The following is a 25,953-nucleotide window of genomic DNA, read 5'->3' as shown; positions in this document are numbered from 1 at the left end:
AGATGTCATAGCAATTCCCTGGGTATCTGCAGCATTTAAAAGAACATACTGAATTGGCATCCAAAGTCTGTACTTCTCGAAGTACACTATTATTGATTTGTATAACCATAGCGCCTAGGAGCCCTAGTCAGGGACCAGGACCCCATTGTGTTAGGTGTTACACAGGCACAGAATAAAAAGACAGTTCCTGTGCCAAAGAATGTACAGGCTAAATGTGAGACAAAAGACACTAGACGGACAGAGAGAGAGAGAGAGATGGCAGGTACGAGGAAACAATGAGAAAATGGTCAGCTGTGGTCTCAGTGCACCATCAGGTTAACTGGTGTCAAGTTTTTTTGTAGGCATTGAGGCAAAGAAGAGTTTTGAGGAGGGATTTGAAGGTGGAAAATGAGGTCGCTTTGAGGATGAATATGGACAGATCCTCACCAGTGTGAGGAGCAGCCTGGGAGAGAGCACCAAGGGCCTTGTTTGAACTTTTACCAAGTGGGCAATGGAGGCTGACATCATCGGCCCATTGGAGGCAGGAGATGACATTTTAGTAGTGAATAAAAGATGATAGGTGGGGTGAAGACAGGCTGTAAAGGGTCTGTGAAGTGAAGACAAGCAGCTTTTGTACGATGCGACAGAGAAGAGGGAGCCAGTGGAAGGATTCAAGAAGAGGGATGATGTGCTTATAGTAACCAGTTAGGAAAGTGATCTTTGCAGCAGCATTCTGAATGGATAAGAGCAGGACAAGGCTGCATTTGTCAAGATGAGAGAGCAGGTTGTTACGATAATGGAGATGTGAGATGCTAAGAGTATTAGCTGTGTGGATGGATAGGAACGGTTGTATCTTAGAGATGTCATGCAGAAAGAATCGGTAAGATTTAGACATAGTCTGGATGTGAAGATCTAGTTGTTCAAGATGATGCCAAGGTTATGGGCCTGAATGACAGACAGGTGGAGAACAGGTCATGAGAGACTTTGCCAAGAGTGAAAAGAAAAGGAGTACTTGTGGCACCTTAGAGACTAACAAATTTATTTGAGCATAAGCTTTCGTGAGCTACAGCTCATTTCATCGGAATGAATCTATGAAGTGAGCTGTAGCTCACGAAAGCTTATGCTCAAATAAATTTGTTAGTCTCTAAGATGCCACAAGTCCTCCTTTTCTTTTTGCGAATACAGACTAACACGGCTGCTACTCTGAAATTTGCCAAGAGTGGTTTCAGTGGAGTGGAAGTTGGCAGAAGCCAGATTGGAGAGGGTCTAGGATGGAATTGGAGGAGAGGAACTCAAGATAGTGATTGTAGACAGTGCATTCAATGAGCTTAGAGATGACAGGGAGAAAGGGCAGTAGCTGGAGAGGCAAGTGGGCTCAAAGATGTTGGGAGAGGGGGTTAAGATGGGAGAGACAAAAGGTATTGCTACACTTTGGGATGGAGGTGTAATTTTCAGTTTGGGAAGACATTCCCAGGCTAGCTCTGATCAAACTAGTGCACTAAAAACAGAAATGTAGCCACAGCAGCACAATGGATGGGAGGGGACTAGGTGCCCTGACTTCATAAGAACATAAGAATGGTATATGGGTCAGAGATGGTCCATCTAGCCCAGTATTCTGTCTTCCGACAGTAGCTGGTGCTAGATATCTCAGAAGGAATGAGCAGAACTGGGCCGTTATCAAATGATCCCTCCCCCGTCATCCAGTTGCAGCTTCTGGCAGTCAAAGCTTTAGGGACACCCAGCGCATGGGTTGTGTCCCTGCCCAGCCTGGCTAATAGCGATTGATGGGTCTAGCCTCCATTAACTTACGAAGTTTTTTTTTTTAACCCAGTTATACTTTTGGCCTTCACAACATCTCCTGGCAACAAGTTCCACAGATTGGCTGTGCATTGTGTGAAGAACTACTTCCTTGTGTTTGTTTTACACCGGCTGTTCATTAATTTCATTCAGTGACCCCGATTCTTGTCTTATGAAAAGGAGTCAACAGCACGTCCTGATTCACTGTCTCCCCATCAGTCATGATTTTATGGGCCTCTGTCATACCCCGTCGTCGCTGTTTTCTAAGCTGAACAGTCCCACTCCTTTTACTCTCTCCTCACATGGAATCTATTCCAGACCCCGAATCACTCTCCTTGCCCTTCTTTGTACCTTTTTCAATTCTAATATATCTTTTTTGAGGTGGGGCAACCAGAACTGCATGGAGTACCAAGGTGTGGGCATACCAAAGATTTATATAGTGGCATTATGATATTTGCTGTCTTATTATCTATCCCTTTCCTAATGGTTCCTAACATGCTCTTAGTTTTTTGACTGCTGCTGCACACTGAGCACATGTTTTCAGATAGAGATCTCGGTGTCATCGTAGATAGTTTTCTTGAGAGGTATCAGCTAATTTAGACCCCATAGTTTGGTATGTATGGATTATGTTTTCCAATGTGCATTACTTTTCAGTTATTGACACTGAATTTCATCTCCTGGTTTGTTGCCTAGTCACCCAGTTTTGTGAGATCCCTTTGTAACTTTTAACAATCATATTTGGCTTAAGTGTCTTGAGTAATTTAGTATCATCTGGGAACTTTGCCCACCTCACTGTTTACCCTGTTTCCTAGATCATTTATGAATATGTTGACTACAACTGGTCCCAGTACAGACCTCCGGGGGATCCTCCTATTTACCTCTTTCCATTGTGAAAACTGACCATTTATTCCTACCCTTTGTTTCCTATCTTTTAACCAGTTACTGATCCATGAGAGGACCTTCCCTCTTATCCGATGACGGCTCACTTTGCTTAAAAGCTTTTAGTGTGGGACCTTATAAAATGCTTTCTGAAAATCCAAGTACACTATATCAACTGAATCACCCTTGTCCATATGCTTGTTGACACGCTGAAAGAATTTAAGTAGATTGATGAGGCATGACTTCCCTTTACAAAAGCTGTGTTGACTCTTCCCTCACATATCTTATTCATCTATGTGTCTGATTATTCTGTTCTTTATTATACTTACCTGATACTGAAGTTAGCTTATTGGCCTGTAATTGCCAGGAGCAGCTCTGGAGTCTTTTTTAAAAATCGCTGTTTAAAAATCTGGCACAGAGGCTGATTTAAGTGATAGGTTACATACCATAGTTAGGAGTTCTCCAGTTTCCTGAGTTCCTTCAGAACTCTTGAGTGATACTCTCTGGTTGAATTTGTTAGTCTCTAAGGTGCCACAAGTACTCCTTTTCTTTTTCCGAATACAGACTAACACGGCTGCTACTCTGAAAACTGATCTCTGGTTCTGGTGACTTCTTACTGTTTAATGTATCTATTTGTTCCAAAACCTCCTCTACTGACACCTCAATCCGGGGCAGTCGCTCAGATTTGTCACCTAAAAAGAATGGCTCAGGTGTGTGAATCTCCCTCACAACCTCTGCAGTGAAGACTGATGCAAAAAATTCATTTAGCTTCTCTGCAATGGTTTTGTCTTCCTTGAGTGCTCCTTTAGCACCTTGATCTTCCAGTGCCCCCACTGATTGTTTGTCAGGCTTCCTGCTTCTACTGTACTTACAAATTTAGCTGTTAGTTTTTGTCTCTCTTTCTCTGCTCTTTAAATTCTTTTTTGGCCTGCCTAATCATGCTTTTACACGTGACTTGCCAAAGTTTATGTTCCTTTCTGTTTTCCTCAGTAGGATTTGACTTCCAATTTGTAAAGGAGGCCTTTTTGCCTCTCACGGCCTCTTTTACTCTGCTGTTTAGGCATGGTGGCAATTTTTTGATCTTCTTACTATTTTTTTTCTTCTAATTTTGATTCAGAGTATACATTTAGTTTGAGCTTCTAGTTTGGTGGTTTTAAAGAGTTTCCATGCAGCTTGCAGGCATTTCACTCTTGTGACTGTTCCTTTTAATTTCCTTTCAACTACTTTCCTCATTTTTGTGTAGCTCCCCTTTTTGAAGTTAAATGCTACTGTGGTAGGTTTCTTTGGTATTTTCCCCCCACAAGGATGTTACATTTAACTACATTATGGCCGGTATTACTTATCAGTTCAGCTATAGTCACCTCTTGGACCAGATCCTGTGCTCCACTTATGACTAAGTCAAGAACTGCCTCTCCCTTTGTGGATTCCAGGACTAGCTGCTCCAAGAAGCAGTCATTAATGATGTCTAGAAAGTTTATCTCTGCATCCTGTTCTGAGGTGATATATATGTAGTCAATATGGGGATAGTTGAAATTGCACATTATTTTGGGGTTTTCTTTTTTTGTAGCCTCTCCCTGAGCATTTCACAGTCACCATCACCATCCTGGTCAAGGAGTCAGTAGTATATTCCTTCCGCTATACGCTTATTATTCAAGTATGGAATTTCTTTCCATAGATATTCTATGGTACTCCATTTAAGATTTTTATTATATTTGACTCTATATTTTCTTTCACATGTAGGGCCACTCCCCCAAGAGTGTGACCATATTTTGTACCTTGGTAATACTGTCTCCTATTGATTGTTGTTGCTCCACCAAGTTTCTGTGATGCCTGTTATATCAATATCCTCATTTAATACCAGGCCCTCAAGTTCACCCATCTTAGTATTTAGACTTCTAGCATTCGTATACAAGCACTTAAAAATGTGTCACTATTTAGCAGTCTGCCTTCATGTGATGGAATTGAATGGGACTCTTTTGTTTGACTGTTTCTCTGCAGTTCCTACCTGTATGGGTAAGTGGTAAGTGGATTTCCTGGTGAATCCTTGGGGAGTGGATAATACAAATTCTCTGGTTATGCAAAACCCCTCCTTTTGAAGCTATGTCCAAAGGAGAGGGTGACTGCTGGGTGATTACCAGTTCCTGGAGATTGGAGATCAAAGGCCCCAGATGTATAAAGAAACAGCTGATCTGCTCAGTCTGGATGCTGGTTCCAGATCTAAAGACTGTTATGAACATGTAAACACAGGGAAAATCCTGCTGTGGGGTTTGAAGCAATGACCCCTATGTTGAAGTTGGGAGTGACCTCTGGTAAGCTTTTTACCATGCAAATAGTTTCTTTTATTGTATTTATATGCGTTCTCTGTAATGCTTTTACATTCAGAATAAATATCCTTGCTTAGAAGGAGCTGAGCGGTAACTTGTAACTGGTCATAGACTTGGAGAGAAAGCAAAGCCCAGGCGCTGACCTTTAGGCAGACTGGCTTGCTAGGTATATCACAGTGTAGATCAGGGAGTTTGCAGCCTTAAAACCCCTGGTCAGAAGGGAGTTGGACAAGGATTCCTAACCAGAAAAAGGTGATGGCTGGAGATCTGAAACATGACTGGGAACTCCTGGAGCAGATCACAGAGCAAGGAATACAGGTGTAGTTACTCTGAAACTGTGATAGGATCAATGGCAGAAGCATCAATTTATATTTGTTTCAATGAGCATAAAGTACTTACTCAAATCCCAAAAACATTATCTGGAGCCAAATCCAGGAAAGAGCCAGCAACAGTACCATGGTAGGGAAAGCAAACATAAACCAGGAAGCGAAGTTCACCACATTGTTATTGGCAGGAAAGAGCCTGGAAGTATAAACAGATGTCACCTCTACAACTGCACTCATTTCTGCCTCATAATCTGTGGCCCAGAGAGGAGAGGGGGCTGTGGGGCCAGACCAAAAATGATATTGTCCTGGTTCTCCCTTCCTCAGAATAGCGTCAATTTATTTTTTCCTTCTCTGCTTTGGCTGCCGCTCAGCCTCAGCCCAAGGTTACTACTAACAGACAGCAATTCTGGGCGTGCAGTCCCAAACTCCTCTGTACTCACTCATCAATCTGTCCCTTCATCACCAGGTTGGGGGTAGTACCAGTCAGGGTTGCGATCCCTCCAATACTGGCCGCATAACAAACAGAGAGGCTCATTCCCTTGCAAAATGTCCGGTGCTTCTCCTCTTTCAGCTGCTTCACATCTTTCAGTTTCTCCTCTTCCTCCACTGTCAGCACATGTCCATTATCTGGGTGCAGAGGCAGGAACAGGAGAAGAGTTGCACAAGCTGGGCTAGACAGGAATTGGGAAGGTTGTTGGGCCTGCTCAACAAAGTATTTCCAATTTAGGAAACAACAGGCTACCCCAAGGTGAGGAATGGCATCGAGACATGGTCATTTCAGGGCCGACTTTGGCAGTGCCCTGAGCCTCTGTCCCATTTCGTGTTTGCATTGATACAAAATCCGATGAAAAGAGGTTTTTTGAGAAAATTGGGATAATGTGAGTTTGTGATAACACCACGTGGCTACACCATGCAAACACTAGTAACTGGAATCAGCAATGCCTGAACTTGTGGGAGGAAGTGGGAGAAGAAAACACATTCAGGAACACAGGCAAGTGGAGAACAGGCAGCTCATCCCACATCAGGACCTGATTAAAAAAAGCTTGTGATTCAAATTCAAGGACACTTGAGTAGAATCAAGGGGTCAGAAAAGAAGAGGAAGTCTGATAAAGAAAGGGAGCAGCCTGTTCACAAATTCATAGATTTTAAGGCCAGTAGGAGACCATTGTGATCTTCTAACATGACCTCCTTCATGAAACAGGCCAGAGAACTGCACACTGCCATCCATGTATCAAGCCCAATAATTTGTGGCTGAGGTACAGTATATGTTTTTAGAAAGACAACCAACTTGATTTAGGGAATCCAAGTGATGGAGAATTTGATACCTCCCTATGACACTTACTCCAGTGATTAATTACCCTCACTTAAAATTTGCACCTTATTTCCAGTTTGAATTTTTCTGATTTCAGCTTCCATCCACTGGGTCTTGTTATACATTTTTTTGCTAGATTAAAGAGTTATCTCATATCAGAAACCTTCTCTGATATAGTCTGGATGCCATAGACATCTTCCTTCCCTATTAAGTTAAAATTTAGAAACAGGGATGAATATTGAGGCCAGAAGCACCTAAGGTGGAGATGGAGAAGGCACCTGCATATCCTCCATTACCCTAAAGAAGAAAACACCTACAGCTACGCACCTTGTTTTTGTGTCTCTTGAGAGGAATCTGATTTATCTGGTGCCTCCTGCAGCTCGAAGGCTTTGTTGATGCTCTCAGCCACATGCTCAGCTGGGCTGGTCTCCTGTTCTGACTTGTGCAGCTGCTCCAGTACAGCTTGGGCTATTGGTATCATCATGGCAGTGGTGGCAGTATTGCTGATCCACATGGATAGAAAAGCAGTGACAGACATGAAGCCCATAATCAGCCTGCAATGAAGAGGATTGATGTGAAGGTCACTTCAGAAGTCAAAGGCACAGTCTTTCCTCACAGTGCTCCATTACCCCATTTCTCTCCCACCCCATAGACACAAAGAAGGACAAAATTATCTTCAATTCTCTCAATCACTTAATTGCCTAGATTTTGTTGGCATGTAAATTCACCACTAGCCCAGGTTCTTCTCAGGGGAGGAGGGAAGATGAAAGGCAGGGAAGAAGAGAGAGTCTAGGAGAGGATGGGGAGAAAAGAGGAGAGGTTTCCAGGAGAAAAAGATAGATATGGCAACAACATGTTTGACAGGATCCATTCGTGATTGCACTGAAAACCATTCCATGCTGTGGCTAGAATTCTGTATAGGTTTTATTGTGGTATAAAGACTGTCCTGTCAGCTCCTGTTCCTCTGGGGATATGCATTAATTAGCTGGTGACCTAGCTAATGTGTCCTGGGCTGGGGTACAGGGCACGGCCAGGGTGAGCATTTCCAGTGGTGGATCTCCTTGGACAGAGAGCTCTCTTTGTTAGGAAACGAAGTTAGCACTAGGGGAGAATAGCAGCACAGAGCTTTTGGCTTGTAATGTACAGTACATCCCACGCAGATCATCATTACAGAATGGTACCAAGGCCATGCATGGGCAGAGGGCCCTTAACACAAGATGAGATGAAGTTTGCCCAGCTGAGCAGATCTGAAATTGCGGGGACAGCTAATTGTATAACACTGTCGCCTGAGAGAGAATTTATTTTTGAGCCCAGATAGTGATCATTAACACTGTTAAGCTTGAGATTCAATAATCTTTGTAATTTATCCCACCTCCTATCACTGCAGTTTCTGTTCTGATTCATATAAAAGTCTAGTCCTCCTTTGGATCTTACTACATTATTTTACAGCAATGAGATACACAAGCTAATTACAAATTATGTACAAAAGTGTTTTGGGTTTTATTTATTTTTCCTATTGTCTTATAACATCCTCAAATGTTCCCTTGTTCTTGTGGTAAGGGACAAACTAGATAGGATCATATAGCTTTCTCTGTATATTTTATAGACCTCTCTAATTTTGCCTTACAATTATCATTCAAAACCAAATTGCCCCTGGTTTTCTAATCTCTTTAAATACAGATCCCCAGTCCCCACTCAGGATCGTAATCATTAACACAGTGCTTTTCTATGGGTCTGGTTATGCTGTTCCCTTTCTCACTGTCATTTAGCTACATAATATTAAATATTTCTTATTAAGTCAGTCCTTCCATCCAATATATAGACAGGGGAAAGAAAGAGAGCTGGCTGCAGTACATATCAGAGAATACAGGAGTTCATTACTCGTATCACACATCACACAGGAGACTCCCAACCCCCATGTAGCCTTCTGGCTGAAATGAGATGAGAACCAAATGCAAACAAAGAGCCCGAATCAAGATAGCTCTTAAATGATGGTCGTCGGCATGTACTTTGGTGCTTTCCTGAATCAGGAATGAAAAGATTTCCAAACTCCTTCCCTGGGTGGAATCTGGTCTTCTCACTGACTGTGTCCCCCCCGCCCCTGCCCCACTTCTGAGGTTCTCACTCACAGGGCTGGTCTGACCCCAATGATTAACAAGACCCCCAGGGCGATGCGCTTGTGTAGGTTCCAGTGTTCAACAGCAATGGCCACCATCAGCCCCCCGATGAAGAGCATATTGGTGTCCTTCAGATACTCCATACAGACCTGTAACAGAAAACAGGGGAGAGGAAACAGTCAGAGAGAGAGGCCAGACAGTCAGAGAGAGAACATTTACTGAAGGAGGGTCAGAGACACTGTTATGCAGACTACATGCATCCCATACTGCTAATAATTTTCCTTTGGTTTCACTTCTGGAGCTGGACCCAACATTCACTCCAGGTGGGCAGAGAAATTCTTTGTTCTGTGAGCCTTTTCTCTGGGTGCCAGTCATGCAGTTTCTTCCTCCTCAACACTGCATATTGGAACCATCCTGTCCCTGCAGACTGACCAGATGAGAGACATCCAGAGACACTGAGACAAAGAAATTGATGGGGACACAGATAGGTAAGAGCCAGATCTCTTACTTTAGTTGAATCCATTATGTTCATGAGCGGGAATAGCACGACAGGAAAGAGGGCAGTAACACCCAATGGCAGGATTTCCATACACCAGAACAGCGCCATCAGGATGATAACATAACCACATCGGGCTTCCTGAAAGAGAATGCGCACAATCAGATCACACTGCACAGCTGACTGAGACGCTAGCCCACAAGCTTATTCAGACGCTCTTACTAGGCATTCAGTCACAAGCCTGCTTCTAGCCTTTTTCTCCCAACTGTGCCCCAGGTAGAGAAGAGGAACAGATCCCAGTTATCTGCCTCTTGTCATGGAGAAAAGGGCAAAGCATTCAGTGACCTTGTCAGAGATCTGGGATAGAAATAAGGGGGCAGCATATATGGTGACCTTGTGGAAGAGCCTTTACAAGGAAACACAAAACTTATACATAGAAAAAGAAATCACTCACTGACTTTGAACCCTGCCCAGATAAGAGGCAGCAGTTCTGAACAGACTCCTTGATTTTGCTGATAGTAGCAACTTCTCCCTGATTTACTTCTGTCTTTGAATGATTGAACAGCTCAGTTAGTCTTTGGTTCAGTTCACTTTTCTCCCGACCTGTTTCATGCAGTGGCCCAGATGAACTCTGATTGGTTTCTGCAGCCTTGATTTCTAACATTGTAAATCATTATATGTTTACTTTTAATTTGATTTTTCACAATTAGCCACAGCTTTTGCACAGGCTAATTGACAAACTATAATCACAGTTCAACTTCAGTTTCTAATCACTGAGATTTCTTTTTTTATTTTGTATTGTTGTAAAATGCCCTTTGCAATTCACAAAATTATCCAAAAGCTTCTTCCTTCCCCATGGTGAAACGATCCCGACGTTTGTTTCCTACCCTTTCTCCAGGGGACTTTGGCTTACTTCTGCTCTGGAAGACAATTCCAGCTTCTAAATTAAACATATTTACTTCATTACAACACCTCAAGGTGATCTGAAATAGCATGTTGCATGGGGATTCTTTCCTTGGGGAGAGGAAGGGACCATGGGCTGTAGGGTGCCCTCTCCAGACAAGGGGTCTCTTTTACCAGTGCGTTACTCCAGTTTTTATGACATGACTGCATTTATTTCGGTGTAGTTCCTCAGGTGATAACACAGTGGTGACTCAGACCCAAGGGAAGGAATCAGCCTTGTGGTGGGGACTGAGGGGAGGTGGCTTACATCTCCCTCATTCTGCGACTGACTCAGAAGTATCAGTCAACGCTGGAAAGCGTGACTAGCAGGAAGTTTGCAGAGGGATTTGAAGAAGGAAAGAGTTATGTGGAATCTGGAATCGAGATAATTTCAAACCTATCTGGCAATGTGGGAGACAGCACAGAGATCTTCTGGAGAATGCTCTAAAGGGAGTGGGACGGAATGGTCTGAGCACAGGGTCCAAGTAGAGGAATAGCACTAGACAAAAGCTGAGAAGCAGGCACGGACAGACCCATGAAGACCCAGGAAAGCAAGAGGCAAGCATGACTATGGCATGGAAAGAGATGGAGAGCTCGTGATGTGGAAGGATGAAAAGTGAGATTGAGTAGGCCGAAGAGTAGAAAGTTGCAGTATTTTAGGTAGAGATTACCAGGTCCTGGGTAAGGGTTTCAGCAGCAGGAATGGGGGAAAGAGAGGGATTTCTGAGGAAAGGAATGAATGGATTTTGGCTCCCCATATTCAGTGGCAACCACAGAAACTTTAAAAAGTGCAGTTCCCTAGTTAAATATTCCATCAAGCCGAACATTAATTGGAGTTTCCCAATGTTGATTAATCCATCTCTCCCATTTAGTGTACCTGTGAGAAGCCACTGGGTTCTCTTGGCAAAGCTGTCAGTGAGAATCCCTGGCAAGTCCTGGGATGCTGACACATTCCTCCTGCACAGGGTCACCTCCAATAAAGCTTGTCAGGAACACAGTGACAGGAAAGGGGGAGCATAGGGGGGCCTGATGATATTTCACGTTGTACGGTTCCAACCCAGGGACAGTGAAGAATTCAGTGATTATGGGCCTTGGTTTAGACTCTCTCCTCAGAACATTCTCCCACATCCTACTCCATTGGGATTTATAAAAACAAAAAATATAAACTGTCTGGAGGCCTGGAAAAGGGATATCAGTGCTACTGGCAACCAGCGGGCCCATCAGTTATCCCCAGCGACAGAGATACTTCTTTCTCCATTCATACACCCTCCACTCTAGATCTTGCACATCCTGCTACTGCTCCGAATCCTGTTCAGGCTCCAGGGGACCCCATGACCACCAGCCTGGCATTCAGGATATAATTCTTTGAGAGGTGTGTGTGTGAGAGAGAGAGAGACAGACAGACAGAGAGGTGAAAGTTTACACCCTCCTTCGAAGTCAAAGCTGGTTATCAGATTAGATGGTCTAGTGAAGCTCGAGGCATCAGGCTCAGCTCAGTGGCTGGGTTTCTGTGTGGTGTTGATTATTTGCCTTTTTATCTTTGTCAATTTCTGCTTCCTTTGGCTTTAGACAAAGCCTTTATAATTCTGTTTGTTTTACCCTTGTTCACACAACAGTCTATCTCAGGGCCCCAGCCATATCTCCCAATGGGGCAAGTTAATTACTAAGAAGGTATGCTGGTTAATTGTGAGGGATCAGACATCTGAGCGTGGCATTATGTGTCCTGCCCCTTCCCCTTGTTTTGTTTTTTTCCTTTTAGTGTAGGTGTCAGCTTGACAGCCCTGAACACTGAAGCCTCTGGGCCAGTGTAAGAGTGCAAGCTTCTCCCATATGGCCCAGCAGTGTGCCCAATCTTAACCTGTAAAGGCCACATTTAGACTTGGAGGGTCAGAAATATTTTTTGTCTCTCCATGGCCTACTCAGTCCTTGGCCTCTGCTGAACTGCAGATAGATGCCAGTTGGTGCCCTTTGTGACACTGAATTGAGATCCACCAAATCTTTCCACAAGAGATACCAAAGACCTGATAAAATGGTAACTTCCAGGCACTACCAACTTTGGCTGGGTTTGAAGCCATGACTTAGTAGTGAAAAGTTCTGGATCCCATTCCCCAGCCACATAAGCAATTATCTGAGTTAAGTCCCATTTAATTTCATTAACTACTTTTTTTGCTACTTCACTTTACACTGTTAGAAAAACATGTACATAGTCATGTATTATGTGTCTTCTTTCCTTTATACTTCTACGTCTTTGTGTCTTATACTGTCCCAGACTGGGGACCCCCACGCTGCAGGGAACACTGCTTTGTCTGTATTTATACAGAGCCGAACACAATGGGGCCCAGAACCCAACTGGGGCCTCTGACTGCTACTGCAATGCAAATAATAACAATAAAAAATCTTGGCATGCAAATGACCAAGAAATCAGACCTACAGAATACTTGCTGACAAACCATGATTCAGTTAGTTGAGGTTGTAAATAGCTATTACTGTAATACTAATAAGAAAAAGAAAGCATTATTAAAATAGCACAAGTATATATAAATAGTTGAAAGTTAAGGTTTCTCACATTCTGAACTCTGACCCTGTATCCTGACCACCTGTTCTCTGCAGAGGCACCTGAATCACGTCAGAGGATTACATGTATATGGGATATTCCGCTGAGTCCATATTTTGGAGAGTAAAAGATGCAGACTGGGCTCTTTGACCAAAATTTTCAAATGTGACAAGTGATTTTGGGTGATATGTTCAAGGGGCATGATTTTCAGAGAGAGCTGAGTGCCTGTCTTCTGAAAATCAGGCTCCATTAAGGTGTCTCAGATTGGACATCCAGAAATTTGAATCAAAGAGGTTGCAGAAAAGAGCCACAAAAATTATTTGAGGGATGGAGAAAAATGCCTTACACAGAGAGAGACTTAAAGAGATCAAGCTGTTTAGTTGATCAAAACAAAGATTGAGAGGTGTCTTGATTACAGTTCGTAAATACTTTCATGGGAGAAACTACCACATACTAAAGGGCTCTTTAATCTAGCAGAGAAAGGCAGAACAAGAACCAGTGGCTGGAAGCTGAAGCCAGACAAATTCAAATTAGAAATAAGGCATACATTTTTAACAGTTGAGGGTGATTAACTATTGGAACAAACTACTCATTTGAGATTGGCATCAAGAGAGATTCTCCCTCTCTTGATGCCTTCAAATCAAGACTAGATACATTTCTGTAAGATGTGTTTCAGTCAAACACAAGTCATTGATCTCAGTACAGGGGTAACTAGATGAAATTTAATGTCCTGTGATATACAGGAGGTCATTAGATGATCTAATGGGTCCTTCTGGTATGAAATTCTATGAATCTATCATCACTTTTGAAATGCTTGGCTATAGGCAGGGCCCCTTGTACTCTGTGGCATGAGGGGACCAAATTCTGAAGCAATGTTAATCTAGTCTATTGCCACGAAATACCTTTCATTCCCATTTCCTTCATCACAACCTCTCCAACTCACACATAACTATGGCTCATTGTTGAAAATACTCTTTGTGTAAAATTTGTGAATGATTGTTTTTGGCAGAAATTATGTTTCAAGGACAGGTTTGTCACTCTGCTTTCCAGCCCAGCTCCACTCCCTGAGCTTTGGTTCCCTTCATTATGCCTAGGTGGTCTGACTAAGGAACTCCTTCCCATCATGTGTGCCAGGAAAGGAGGGGAGCTTGTAGCCAGCTGCAGCATCTTATCTCCCCAGCTACCAGGACCTCTTCTGTTGCACCTTTCTCCAAGCTGGCCAGCCTATGTTTCTGGCTGCCCCTACCTCACTGCAAGCTGAACTTCAGGTCTGGCTCCTTGATGCCCTGCTTCCTGATTCTATGCAACAGTGCAGGGAACATGTCCCTTTGGGGAACGCTGGAGGACAGGTCTCAGTGGGGTACGGAAACGGAAAACAAAATGCCAGATGCCTGCCTGCATAAAAATTTAGAGTTTTATATCCATGGAATTAGAGTCCCACTGACCAAGATGAATAGGACAGGTTACACTGCTCAGATATATTGTTTCAGGATGTCTGCATACTCAGGGAGGCAACATGGCATCAGTTTGAAATCTGTTCACATTTTAAGGTTATCTCTACCACCATAAGGGCAATAAACATCAGAGGATATTTTCAAAGTCACAAAAAGAAGGTATGCACCCAACTGCCATTGAAGTTAATGGGAATCAAGCACTTAATACCCATTTGTGCCGCTGAAAGTCTCTCCCATAAGCTGAGATTTTGCAGCAAGGGGTGAATTCCATGGTCACAAAATTGTGGAATATACAGGGCCCTGACTCTTGGCCTTTGACCCTAACAGAGGCTGAGCACTTGCAGCTCCCACTGCTTTCATTGGGGGTTGTGGGTATGCGCAGTATCCATTGTTGTTTCTAGACTATATGTGGCAGTATATGAAGGGAAATGTTGGTGTTTCTTGCTGTTAACAGGCAGCTGAACTATTTCTGTGTCAGTGTTTGGGGCAGTGCCCCATATGTGCTGTAGGTGCTGGTGGAGATCTGTATCTACAGTATAGTAGTTGCTGGGATTTCTGGTGAACTAGGGTTAGAATCTCATAATGCCAATGTTCAAAAAACTGAATTGCTCTGGTTCTTTATATCATTATTGTATTTTACCAGATGGAGTTGATAGCTTATGGTCCATATTGCAAATACGGAGGAGGTTGGTGACTGAGGAAAGAGAGTGCTGATGGACAGGGAGAGGAATGGTGCTGACAGAGTTAGAGTTAAGAGTGCTTCCATATCTGGACATTTGCGTTTCTACACTTTCAAGCATTTACTTTATTTTTATCATTGCAACATCTAAAAACATTATTTCCATGTAATGGTATTAAATTAGAGCCAAACTGTATACACAGTGTTTTATCTGTGAATTTCTTTAGCCTTTTAAAGAAAGTATTTAAATATATTATTATAGGCAGGACTGGTGGCACCTGCTGCTATTAAGATTGTGCACCACATCCCATTATAAGACCCTGTTTTCAGTTGTTCATAACTTGGCCAAACTTTAACATTTGGGCTGAAATTTTACATGCCAGCTGTCTGCATCAGGCTGAAGTTTTATGGAAAATTTCAGCCAAAATGAATCAGCCATTTCTGAGAACAAGGCTAGGGAAAAATACATTTTTTTGTCCATGTTAAAAAAAATTCTGGAGACCATTTTTGAATAGCTCTAGCAGCCTTCCCCCCCCACACACACCCACTTTGGGGCAGGAAGGTGAAACTTGCCATTTGTCTCCAGGGTGTGCCTTGTGCTGTCCTTTGAAAATCCAAATTTGGCCCAATTATAAACCTTTGTAAAATTGCAGTTGGCACATGCTCAGTAGAGACTTCTTTGATTTTAGCAACTAAAATCTCTGAAGATACCACCCTCGAGTCTCTCACAGCTCCTAGTTCTGAGCAGACTGGGCTACTAGAGGTGCCAAACCAGACTTTCCTGTAAAGGCTGCTCCTGGCTGGGCTGAGACTGGGCACTGGAACTGCAAGCCGGGAATCTCTGTAGGGTGACCAGATGTCCCGATTTTATAGGGACAGTCCTGATTTTGGGGTGTTTTTCTTATATAGGCTCCTATTACCCCCCACCCCCATCCCAAGTTTTCACATTTGCTGTCTGGTCACCCTAAATCTCTGTCTTTTGTGCTCTCAATGACTCCCCTGCTGGCACCACTGAAGCATGGATGAGGAAATCATCTGATTCGAATGTAACGAGAACAGAAGCCAGAAGTGGGGGAGGGCAAGGATTAAACTGGGACAAGGAGTCTAGTGGGACGGGTCTGGGCAGGGCAGGAGTAGGGAAGAGAGAAACTGGGAATAGCTGGGAAAAGAGCCTGAGGTGGGGATGAGCCTGAGACTAGGAACTGAGGGAGAGGTTGGAACTGGGAGAGGAGAGGCTGGGACCAGTTGGGCCGGGCAGCTGGGAGCTGGTGAGGGAAATGAGGGAAGGGACTAGGAAACAGGTGGCTGGGGGAACAACACTGAGATCAGACGAGGAGCTGGGGGAGACCGGGACTGGCTCAACAAGGAGACTGGGACTAGGAACCAGTGTGGGGAGAAGCAGAAGGGGGGCGAAGGAAGATAGATCTGACAGGAAGCTAGGAGGTGGGGGGGGGGGAACTGGGCAAAGCGACTAGGCCAAGGAGCTAGGTGGGGCTAGGGGAGACTGAGATTGGATGAAGAGCCTGGGGAGGGACACTAGGACTGGGAGCCAGTAGAGGGTGGGGGAAGAGACATATGAGGCTAAGAATATGGAACTGGGGCTGACTGGGCAAGAAGACTCGGACCATGTATGGGAGGGGGAGAGACTGGGACTGACAGCCGTCCCAGAAGGGGAAACTAGGAGTGGCTGGCCAAGGTGCCTGGAACTGGGATGAGAAGCCTGAGCAGTAGAGTGGAACTGGGACAAGGAACTGGGGTGGGGAAGAGACAGAACAGGGACAGATTGGAGGGGATGGGGCAGAAAAGTCTGTGCCCACTAGCAAACATCCCTCCAGAGCCTAGAATGGAACCCAAGATTCCTGAGTCTCATCATTCCTCTGCTGCCAGCAAATCTTTGAAACCCCCTGGCAACGTGTACGTCTCATCTCCCTCAGTGCTGGTCCACAGAGAGGATGACAACCTACTGCTGCTGTCAATTACTTTGTTTGCTCTGGTTGCAGAGATCTGTGCCATGGATCTAAAGGTTCCAACCCTGCTGATAACTCATGTGAGTGACAATATCATGCCACGTGATGGAATGTATGGGTTTTTTCAGTTTGCTTTTTTAAAAACCCAGGAAATTGCACAAAAATCTGAATAAATGTTAAGTATACGAAGTCAAACACTCAATAGTTAGGAAGTTATCATATGCAACCTTAATTCAGCCCTGTGATGTGTATGCATTATGATGAAATCTAATTACATGATCAGATACTATTTCTCCACAGGATCCCTAACTCGTTTAGTGTGTAGGATGGACTGTGCTCTGGAGATGAATCAGGGCTGTGTAGTGGAGGAGTATGTTTGTAGGATCCTTCCTCTTTTGTTTCAGAAGTTGGAAGGTGTGTAATGAATGAGACAAAGGATTGCAGGCAGAAAAAGGATTATTTCATAGTTAGGCAGTTAAATGCCACCCTGGAGAACTGGATTCTATCTCTCCCTCTTCTACAGAATTCCAGCGTGATGCCGGGCAAGTCACTGAAACCAAACTTGTCACAGGGGATCAGTAATTGTATGTTTCTCATTTTCTGGGGGCCCAACTTGATAGCCTGGGGTCTCATTTGCAGCAATGCTGAAAACTTACATTTGCAATGGAAGTCAATAGGAGCTGTGCTTTAAACATGTACGGTCAATATAATGCTAAGTACTCTCAAAAATATCAGGTCCTTGGTGTCTCAAATTGGGCACCCAAAATTAGTGGAATTTTTTAGCTTAATCTCTGTGCCTCAACTCACTATCTGTAAAATGGGGATAATACCATCCCCATACCATATAGGGGTGTTGTGAAGGTAAATTAATTAATGTATGTGAAGCACTCATACTGTAGTGATGAGTGCCATAGAAAACCCCATGAAGAAATTAATAATTCTGTATCCAGTGCAGAGTTTGAAAAATGGACAGTAAATAAGGCCAGGGCCAAACATTGTACAATAAGGATAAAACAAAATTTGGAATAGCTGCACTTTAAGTGTACATTGTCCATCCTCTGTGCACTGAATGAAGCTGGGGTCCTGCGGAAAAACATAGTATGCAATCATGTAATTAGACCATACCATAATGCATGCACCCAGGAGGGCTGAATTAAGGTTGCACAGGCAACCTTCATCCTGGTCATTTCCTGACTTTTGAGTGCTTGGCTTTATAACCTTAATAATCATAGAATCTGAAATGTCAGGCTGAAAGCGACCTTGAGATGTCATCGAATCCAGCCCCCTGCGCTGAGGCAGGACCAAGTAAACCTAGACCAGCCCTGGCCCTTGTTTGTCCAGCCTGTTCTTAAAAATATCTAGTGATAGGAATTCTACAATCTCCCTTGGAAGCCTGTTCCAGAGCTTCACTACCCTGAGAGTTAGCAAGTTTTTCTAATATCTAACCTCAATCTCCCTTGCTGCAGATTAAACTAATTATTTCTTGTTCTACCTGCAGTGGCCATGGAGAACAATTGATCACAGTCCTCTTTATAATAAGCCTTATCATATTTGAAGGTTGTTATCTGGCCATCCCTCAGTCTTCTCTTCTCAGGACTAAGAATGCTCAGTATTTTTAATCTTTCCAAATTGATCTGGACCTTTTATCATTTGTGTTGCGCTCCTCTGGAGTCTCTCCAGTTTGTTAAAAGAAAAGGAGTACTTGTGGCACCTTAGAGACTAACAAATTTATTAGAGCATAAGCTTTCGTGAGCTACAGCTCACTTCATCGGATGCATTTGGTGGAAAAAGCAGAGGAGAGATTTATATACACACACACAGAGAACATGAAACAATGGGTTTATCATACACACTGTAAGGAGAGTGATCACTTAAGATGAGCCATCACCAGCAGCAGGGGGGGGAAGGAGGAAAACCTTTCATGGTGACAAGCAGGTAGGCTAATTCCAGCAGTTAACAAGAATATCAGAGGAACAGTGGGGGGTGGGGTGGGAGGGAGAAATACCATGGGGAAATAGTTTTACTTTGTGTAATGACTCATCCATTCCCAGTCTCTATTCAAGCCTAAGTTAAAAATCCATTACAATCTACATACCACACAGACTATGCTGACAGCTTGTGCCACACACTCTCAAGGAAACTGCGGAACCACCTGATCAACATCCTCTACAGCAAACAGGGAAAGATTAAGAATGAGCTCTCAAAACTGGATACTCTCATAAAGAACCAACCTTCCACACAAACTTCCTCGTGGCTGGACTTTACAAAAACTAGACAAGCCATTTACAAAACACACTTTGATTCTCTACAAAAGAAAAAGGACACTAAGCTATCTAAACTACTATATGCCACAAGGGGCCACAACAATGGTTCCCGTAACCCACCCAGCAATATTGTTAATCTATCCAACTATACTCTTAGCCCAGCGGAAGAATCTGTCCTATCTCGGGGCCTCTCCTTTTGCCCCTCCACCCCCACGAACATGATACAGTTCTGTGGTGACCTAGAATCCTATTTTCGACGTCTCAGACTCAAGGAATATTTCCAACACACCTCTGACCAACATATTAACCCACAGAGACCTTCCTGCCAACACTACAAAAAGAAGGATTCTAGGTGGACTCCTCCTGAAGGTCGAAACAGCAGCCTGGATTTCTACATAGACTGCTTCCGCCGACGTGCACGAGCTGAAATTGTGGAAAAGCAGCATCGCTTACCCCATAACCTCAGCCATGCAGAACACAGTGCCATCCACAGCCTCAGAAACAACTCTGACATCATAATCAAAAAGGCTGACAAAGGAGGTGCTGTCGTCATCATGAATAGGTCAGAGTATGAACAAGAGGCTACTAGGCAGCTCTCCAACACCACTTTCTACAAGCCATTACCCTCTGATCCCACTGAGAGTTACCAAAAGAAACTACAGCATTTGCTCAAGAAACTCCCTGAAAAAGCACAAGAACAAATCCGCACAGACACACCCCTGGAGCCAGGACCTGGGGTATTCTATCTGCTACCCAAGATCCATAAACCTGGAAATCCTGGACGCCCCATCATCTCAGGCATTGGCACCCTGACAGCAGGATTGTCTGGCTATGTAGACTCCCTCCTCAGGCCCTTCGTTACCAGCACTCCCAGCTATCTTCGAGACACCACCGATTTCCTGAGGAAACTACAGTCCATTGGTGATCTTCCTAAAAACACCATCCTAGCCACTATGGATGTAGAAGCCCTCTACACCAACATTCCACACAAAGATGGACTACAAGCCGTCAGGAACAGTATCCCCGATAATGTCACGGCTAACCTGGTGGCAGAACTTTGTGACTTTGTCCTGACCCATAACTATTTCACATTTGGTGACAATGTATACCTTCAAATCAGCGGCACTGCGATGGGTACCCGCATGGCCCCACAGTATGCCAACATTTTTATGGCTGACTTAGAACAACGCTTCCTCAGCTCTCGTTCCCTAATGCCCCTACTCTACTTGCGCTACATTGATGACATCTTCATCATCTGGACCCATGGAAAAGAAGCTCTTGAGGAATTCCACCATGATTTCAACAATTTCCATCCCACCATCAACCTCAGCCTGGACCAGTCCACACAAGAGATCCACTTCCTGGACACTACGGTGCTAATAAGCGATGGTCACATAAACACCACCCTATATCGGAAACCTACTGACCGCTATTCCTACCTACATGCCTCTAGCTTTCATCCAGATCATACCACTCGATCCATTGTCTACAGCCAAGCGCTACGATATAACCGCATTTGCTCCAACCCCTCAGACAGAGACAAACACCTACAAGATCTCTATCATGCATTCCTACAACTACAGTACCCACCTGCTGAAGTGAAGAAACAGATTGACAGAGCCAGAAGAGTACCCAGAAGTCACCTACTACAGGACAGGCCCAACAAAGAAAACAACAGAACGCCACTAGCCATCACCTTCAGCCCCCAACTAAAACCCCTCCAACGCATCATCAAGGATCTACAACCTATCCTGAAGGACGAGCCATCGCTCTCTCAGATCTTGGGAGACAGACCAGTCCTTGCTTACAGACAGCCCCCCAATCTGAAGCAAATACTCACCAGCAACCACACACCACACAACAGAACCACTAACCCAGGAACCTATCCTTGCAACAAAGCCCGTTGCCAACTCTGTCCACATATCTATTCAGGGGATACCATCATAGGGCCTAATCACATCAGCCACACTATCAGAGGCTCGTTCACCTGTGCATCTACCAATGTGATATATGCCATCATGTGCCAGCAATGCCCCTCTGCCATGTACATTGGCCAAACTGGACAGTCTCTACGTAAAAGAATGAATGGACACAAATCAGACGTCAAGAATTATAACATTCAAAAACCAGTTGGAGAACACTTCAATCTCTCTGGTCACTCGATCACAGACCTAAGAGTGGCTATACTTCAACAAAAAAGCTTCAAAAACAGACTCCAACGAGAGACTGCTGAATTGGAATTAATTTGCAAACTGGATACAATTAACTTAGGCTTGAATAGAGACTGGGAATGGATGAGTCATTACACAAAGTAAAACTATTTCCCCATGGTATTTCTCCCTCCCACCCCACCCCCCACTGTTCCTCTGATATTCTTGTTAACTGCTGGAATTAGCCTACCTGCTTGTCACCATGAAAGGTTTTCCTCCTTCCCCCCCCTGCTGCTGGTGATGGCTCATCTTAAGTGATCACTCTCCTTACAGTGTGTATGATAAACCCATTGTTTCATGTTCTCTGTGTGTGTGTATATAAATCTCTCCTCTGCTTTTTCCACCAAATGCATCCGATGAAGTGAGCTGTAGCTCACGAAAGCTTATGCTCTAATAAATTTGTTAGTCTCTAAGGTGCCACAAGTACTCCTTTTCTTTTTGCGAATACAGACTAACACGGCTGCTACTCTGAAATCTCCAGTTTGTTCACATCTTTCCTCAAGTGTGGCTGCCAAAATTGGACACAGTATTCCAGTTGAGTATGATGGTATAATTACCTCCCTCGTCATACATAGAACACTTCAATTTCTGATACTCTATAACCCCCAATTGTTTTCAGCAGTACTACCACCTAACCAGTTATTCCCCATTTTGTAGTTGTGCATTTGATTCTTAAGTGAAGTATTCTGCACTTGTCTTTATTGAATTTCATTGTATTGAATTCAGAACAATTCTCCAATTGTTCTTTCACAGTTTTTGTGTGTGTGTAATTATGTGAAAAGGATGTTGAAGTTTATATTTTTTCTGCTAGAGATACTATATTGTGTTATATTATAGGAGTGACTGAAACACAAGACGAAAGAGTATCCAAATCAAATCCTGCCAGCAGAATTTGTAACCTCCCTGAACCAGTGCAGCTCATTTGAGAGTTTACATACTCTGTGTGGGCTACACTCTGCTAGCAGAACTTCTAAACTCTAACAGACTTTTGGCAGAGTTTTTAAAGTCCACTGGAATATCTTGGCATAATCAAAATTTAAAAGTCTATAGTGACTAATTCCAAGATTTGAACTTAACTTTGTCAGAAGTAATCATAAATATTAAGTGTCCCCCAGGACTTTTGAAGATTCTAGACCAAATCATTCTTTAAAAACAATTTTTCAAAAGAAAAAAAGTTCCAAAACTTTTAAAAAGGGGGAAACACCTTATTTTTGTCCCATAGCTCAGAAATGCCTTGTCCGGTTGACTTATAAAACAAAAAATCCTGACAGTGTTTCCTCTGTCTCAAGACAACACTTAAAAAATAGGAGAAAAGGAATTTTTTGAGAAAATCAGGAGGGAAGTTAAAAGTTGAGCATAAAATGCCTCCTGAGTTGAGGCTTAAAGCATGTGCTTAAGGTTAGGCACATAGGTATGGACTTTAAGCATGTGCAAAAATGCTTTGCTGAATCGGGGCCATCATCTGAAGCAAGTTACATTTTTACTGTAATTCAGTGACACATTTTCATGATAGACCTACAAGTCTGTCTATCCAGTGAGGTCCTCATTGCTGTAGTATTCCAGGTGCCCCATCAGTGGTCTAAGGGGACTTAGCTGGAAAGGTAACTGTCCAGCTCAGAAACAATGGAAGTTACTCAGGGAAGGGACCTGTGGTTCCCATTTGGTTTTGTAATTTAAAAGAAGCAGTGCTCTCCAAATAACTTGGAGTCTCTTAGTGCAGTTATGAGTTCTTACCTTGGTAGGAACAAGCAGCGGGAGAGGAAGAATTAGAAAAGGTAATAGCAAAGCAATCAGGTAATTCCTGTGGGCCACAATCACTCTCCACACAGCAGTCATGGTGCTGGAACTAGCCCAGTGCTGAAAGGTGTACAGGTCTGTTCATGGGGACTATATAAAGGCTCTGAAACATTAAACATTGACCTTGGCAGGTAGGGTGTTGTTTTTAGAACCATGATCAGAGTGAAAGAGAAAAGAGAACAAAGAAAGGAGGGGGCAGAGAAGGAAGGACAGACCAAGAACTTTCTAAGGGAAATCTTTCTGATGCTTGATAAATTCAGCAGAGAATTAACTCATTGTGGCCCAACCAGTCTCACATCACTACAAAGGGAAGGGTTGTCATGAGCACATTCAAATACCCTACAACAAAACATATGTGCTCACTTTTCTGCTAGCAGCCAATCTGAATTGACAAAGACAGCTAACGTTCCTATCTTTCATAATAAAATGTCAGTCCCTGAATGGGGGACTCCTACAGAAGGTGAGAATCCTTCTTCTACAGTCAGCTCAGAATTCTGTTTTAATAAAATACTTCAAATGGTTAGGGAGCATATCCATGTATGTAATACTCCAGCTGGAGTTCAGGAAAGTATGGTCTCTCCCTCAAACACTAAGGCAGCTGGGATTCCATCCAGGATTTTCTGTGACAGCAAAACCCACCAGGGCAAAATTCAAATAACCAGAAACCCTCACCCCATCAGAGATGGAATTACAGCCCTAGTGTCTGGGAGCAGGATTACTAGGTCCTACAGACCCAACATCTCCGTCAGGGGAGTTCTTGGCACATCCACAATGCCCTGCAGTTGATGACTGGCAGTGCAGAGGTCTGCAGGGAGCCCAGATCCCCCACATAGCAGTTCTGTGTGCTGTAAACAAGGCATGGGACTACAGAGGGAGACTGCAGAGATCCCAGACTTCCTACTTCATACCCCAGGAAGAGAATTGGACTCCTTTTATGGTGTAATTATTGCATCAGGTAATTAAGCTGTAAAGTTTCTATAGTAATTAAACCATAAAATGAGCCCAATTTGCTGCTGGTATAAACTTGCACAGTTCCATTTACTGTTAGAGTGGCACCAGCTTACACCAGCAGAGTATGTTGCCCCTACTCTGGTCAGGCAATATTACCCCACAAGAGCCCGGTTCTGAACTCCACTCACACAGAACCTCCCTGAGGGGGTGGCCTGGAGTTAGATATCCAGGATTGGGCCCAAAATCACAAAAAATGGGATGGACTAGGAGCTTTTCCACACAATGCCTTAGTCTCACTGGCTTGGATGTACATTCCAATGTGCAATAGCGTGTTGCACACTCACTGACCCAGGTGGATCCTGCTGACATGCACTACATTTATTGATGCACATTAAAATAGCACTGTTTGAAACAGGAGTATATTAAAGTGCACTAGGGAACTTCAGCAGGGGCCACACAGGCCAGTTAGGGCACAACATGCTAGCATGCATTAGAATTTACAGCCCAAGTAGTGCGGACTAAGGCCTTGGGTAGACAAGCTCTACATTTCTTTGCTTCTGAGACAATGGAAGGGACTTCACATTGATCTCACTAAGAAATGGATGGAATTGTTGCTAACAGGCCGGTCCCTACTATGGTATCACTGACAGTGGAAGAAGGTGATTTCCTCAGGGAGCCCTTTAGGAACAATATTACTGAGACTAAAATGTCTACATTATAATGTTCAATCATGTCTGAAGAGGGTTGTCAAGACTTGAGTTATCTGGCACAGTGCTAGCCAGGAGTGAGTCATCAGCATACACCATGACAAATCATGGCCAGCAACTTGTCGCTAAGTTATAGATTCATAGATACTAAGGTCAGAAGGGACCATTCTGATCATCTAGTCTGACCTCCTGCACAATGCAGGCCACAGAATCTCACACACCCACTCCTATGAAAAACCTCACCTATGTCTGAGCTATTGGAGTCCTCAAATTATGGTTTAAAGACTTCAAGGAGCAGAGAATCCTCCATCAAGTGACCTGTGCCCCATGCTACAGAGGAAGGTGAGAAACCTCCAGGGCCTCTTCCAATCTGCCCTGGAGGAAAATTCCTTCCCGACCCCAAATATGGCGATCAGCTGAACCCTGAGCATATGGGCAAGATTCACCAGCCAGATACTACAGAAAATTCTTTCCTGGGTAACTCAGATCCCACCCATCTAATATCCCATCACAGGCCATTAGGCCTATTTACCATGAATATTTAAAGATCAATTAATTATCAAAATCCCGTTATCCCATCATACCATCTCCTCCATAAATTTATCGAGTTTAATCTTAAAGCCAGATAGATCTTTTGCCCCCACTGCTTGCTTCCCTTGGAAGGCTATTCCAAAACTTCATTCCTCTGATGGTTAGAAACCTTCGTCTAATTTCAAGTCTAAACTTCCTGGTGGCCAGTTTATATCCATTTGTTCTTGTGTCCACATTGGTACTGAGCTTAAATAATTCCTCTCCCTCTCCAGTATTTATCCCTCTAATATATTTATAGAGAGCAATCATATCTCCCCTCAACCTTCTTTTAGTTAGGCTAAACAAGCCAAGCTCCTTGAGTCTCCTTTCATAAGACACGTTTTCCATTCCTCAGATCATCCTAGTAGCCCTTCTCTGTACCTGTTCCAGTTTGAATTCATCCTTCTTAAACATGGGAGACCAGAACTGCACACAGATTCCAGGTGAGGTCTCACCAGTGCCTTGTATAATGGTACTAAAACCTCCTTATCCCTACTGGAAATACCTCTCCTGATGCAGCCCAAGACCACATTAGCTTTTTTCACAGCCGTATCACATTGGCAGCTCATAGTCATCCTATGATCAACCAATACTCCAAGGTCCTTCTTCTCCTCCGTTACTTCTAATT

General features: G+C 43.6%; 1 protein-coding gene and 1 long non-coding RNA gene across 11 annotated transcripts in view; one reads left to right on the top strand and one right to left on the bottom strand.

Annotated features, from left to right (window-relative positions):
* The window catches only part of SLC13A2 (solute carrier family 13 member 2), a 49,134-nt gene that overhangs the window by 9,551 nt on the left and 13,630 nt on the right, over positions 1-25,953 (bottom strand). For 9 of the 10 annotated variants that reach the window (XM_038376117.2, XM_038376120.1, XM_038376116.2 and 6 more), the window contains 5 exons: positions 9,243-9,371; positions 8,747-8,883; positions 6,945-7,171; positions 5,746-5,932; positions 5,379-5,501 (listed from right to left, as the gene is read on the bottom strand). In XM_038376117.2, the coding sequence (XP_038232045.1) occupies positions 5,379-5,501; positions 5,746-5,932; positions 6,945-7,171; positions 8,747-8,883; positions 9,243-9,371 (803 nt within the window). Of the gene's footprint in view, positions 1-5,378; positions 5,502-5,745; positions 5,933-6,944; positions 7,172-8,746; positions 8,884-9,242; positions 9,372-23,034; positions 23,158-25,953 lie in introns of those variants that run through there. The other variant, XM_043499173.1, reaches the window with a different exon arrangement.
* On the top strand, positions 801-21,816 carry LOC122456950. The gene is made up of 3 exons (XR_006276144.1): positions 801-894; positions 5,226-5,231; positions 21,804-21,816. It is a non-coding gene; the product is annotated as an uncharacterized LOC122456950 (long non-coding RNA).

This window comes from Dermochelys coriacea, chromosome 17 (genome assembly GCF_009764565.3).
Source record: "Dermochelys coriacea isolate rDerCor1 chromosome 17, rDerCor1.pri.v4, whole genome shotgun sequence".
Lineage (NCBI taxonomy): Eukaryota > Metazoa > Chordata > Testudines > Dermochelyidae > Dermochelys > Dermochelys coriacea.
The sequence above is the reverse complement of the archived record's forward strand: the minus strand, read 5'-3'. Positions and strand labels throughout refer to the sequence as shown.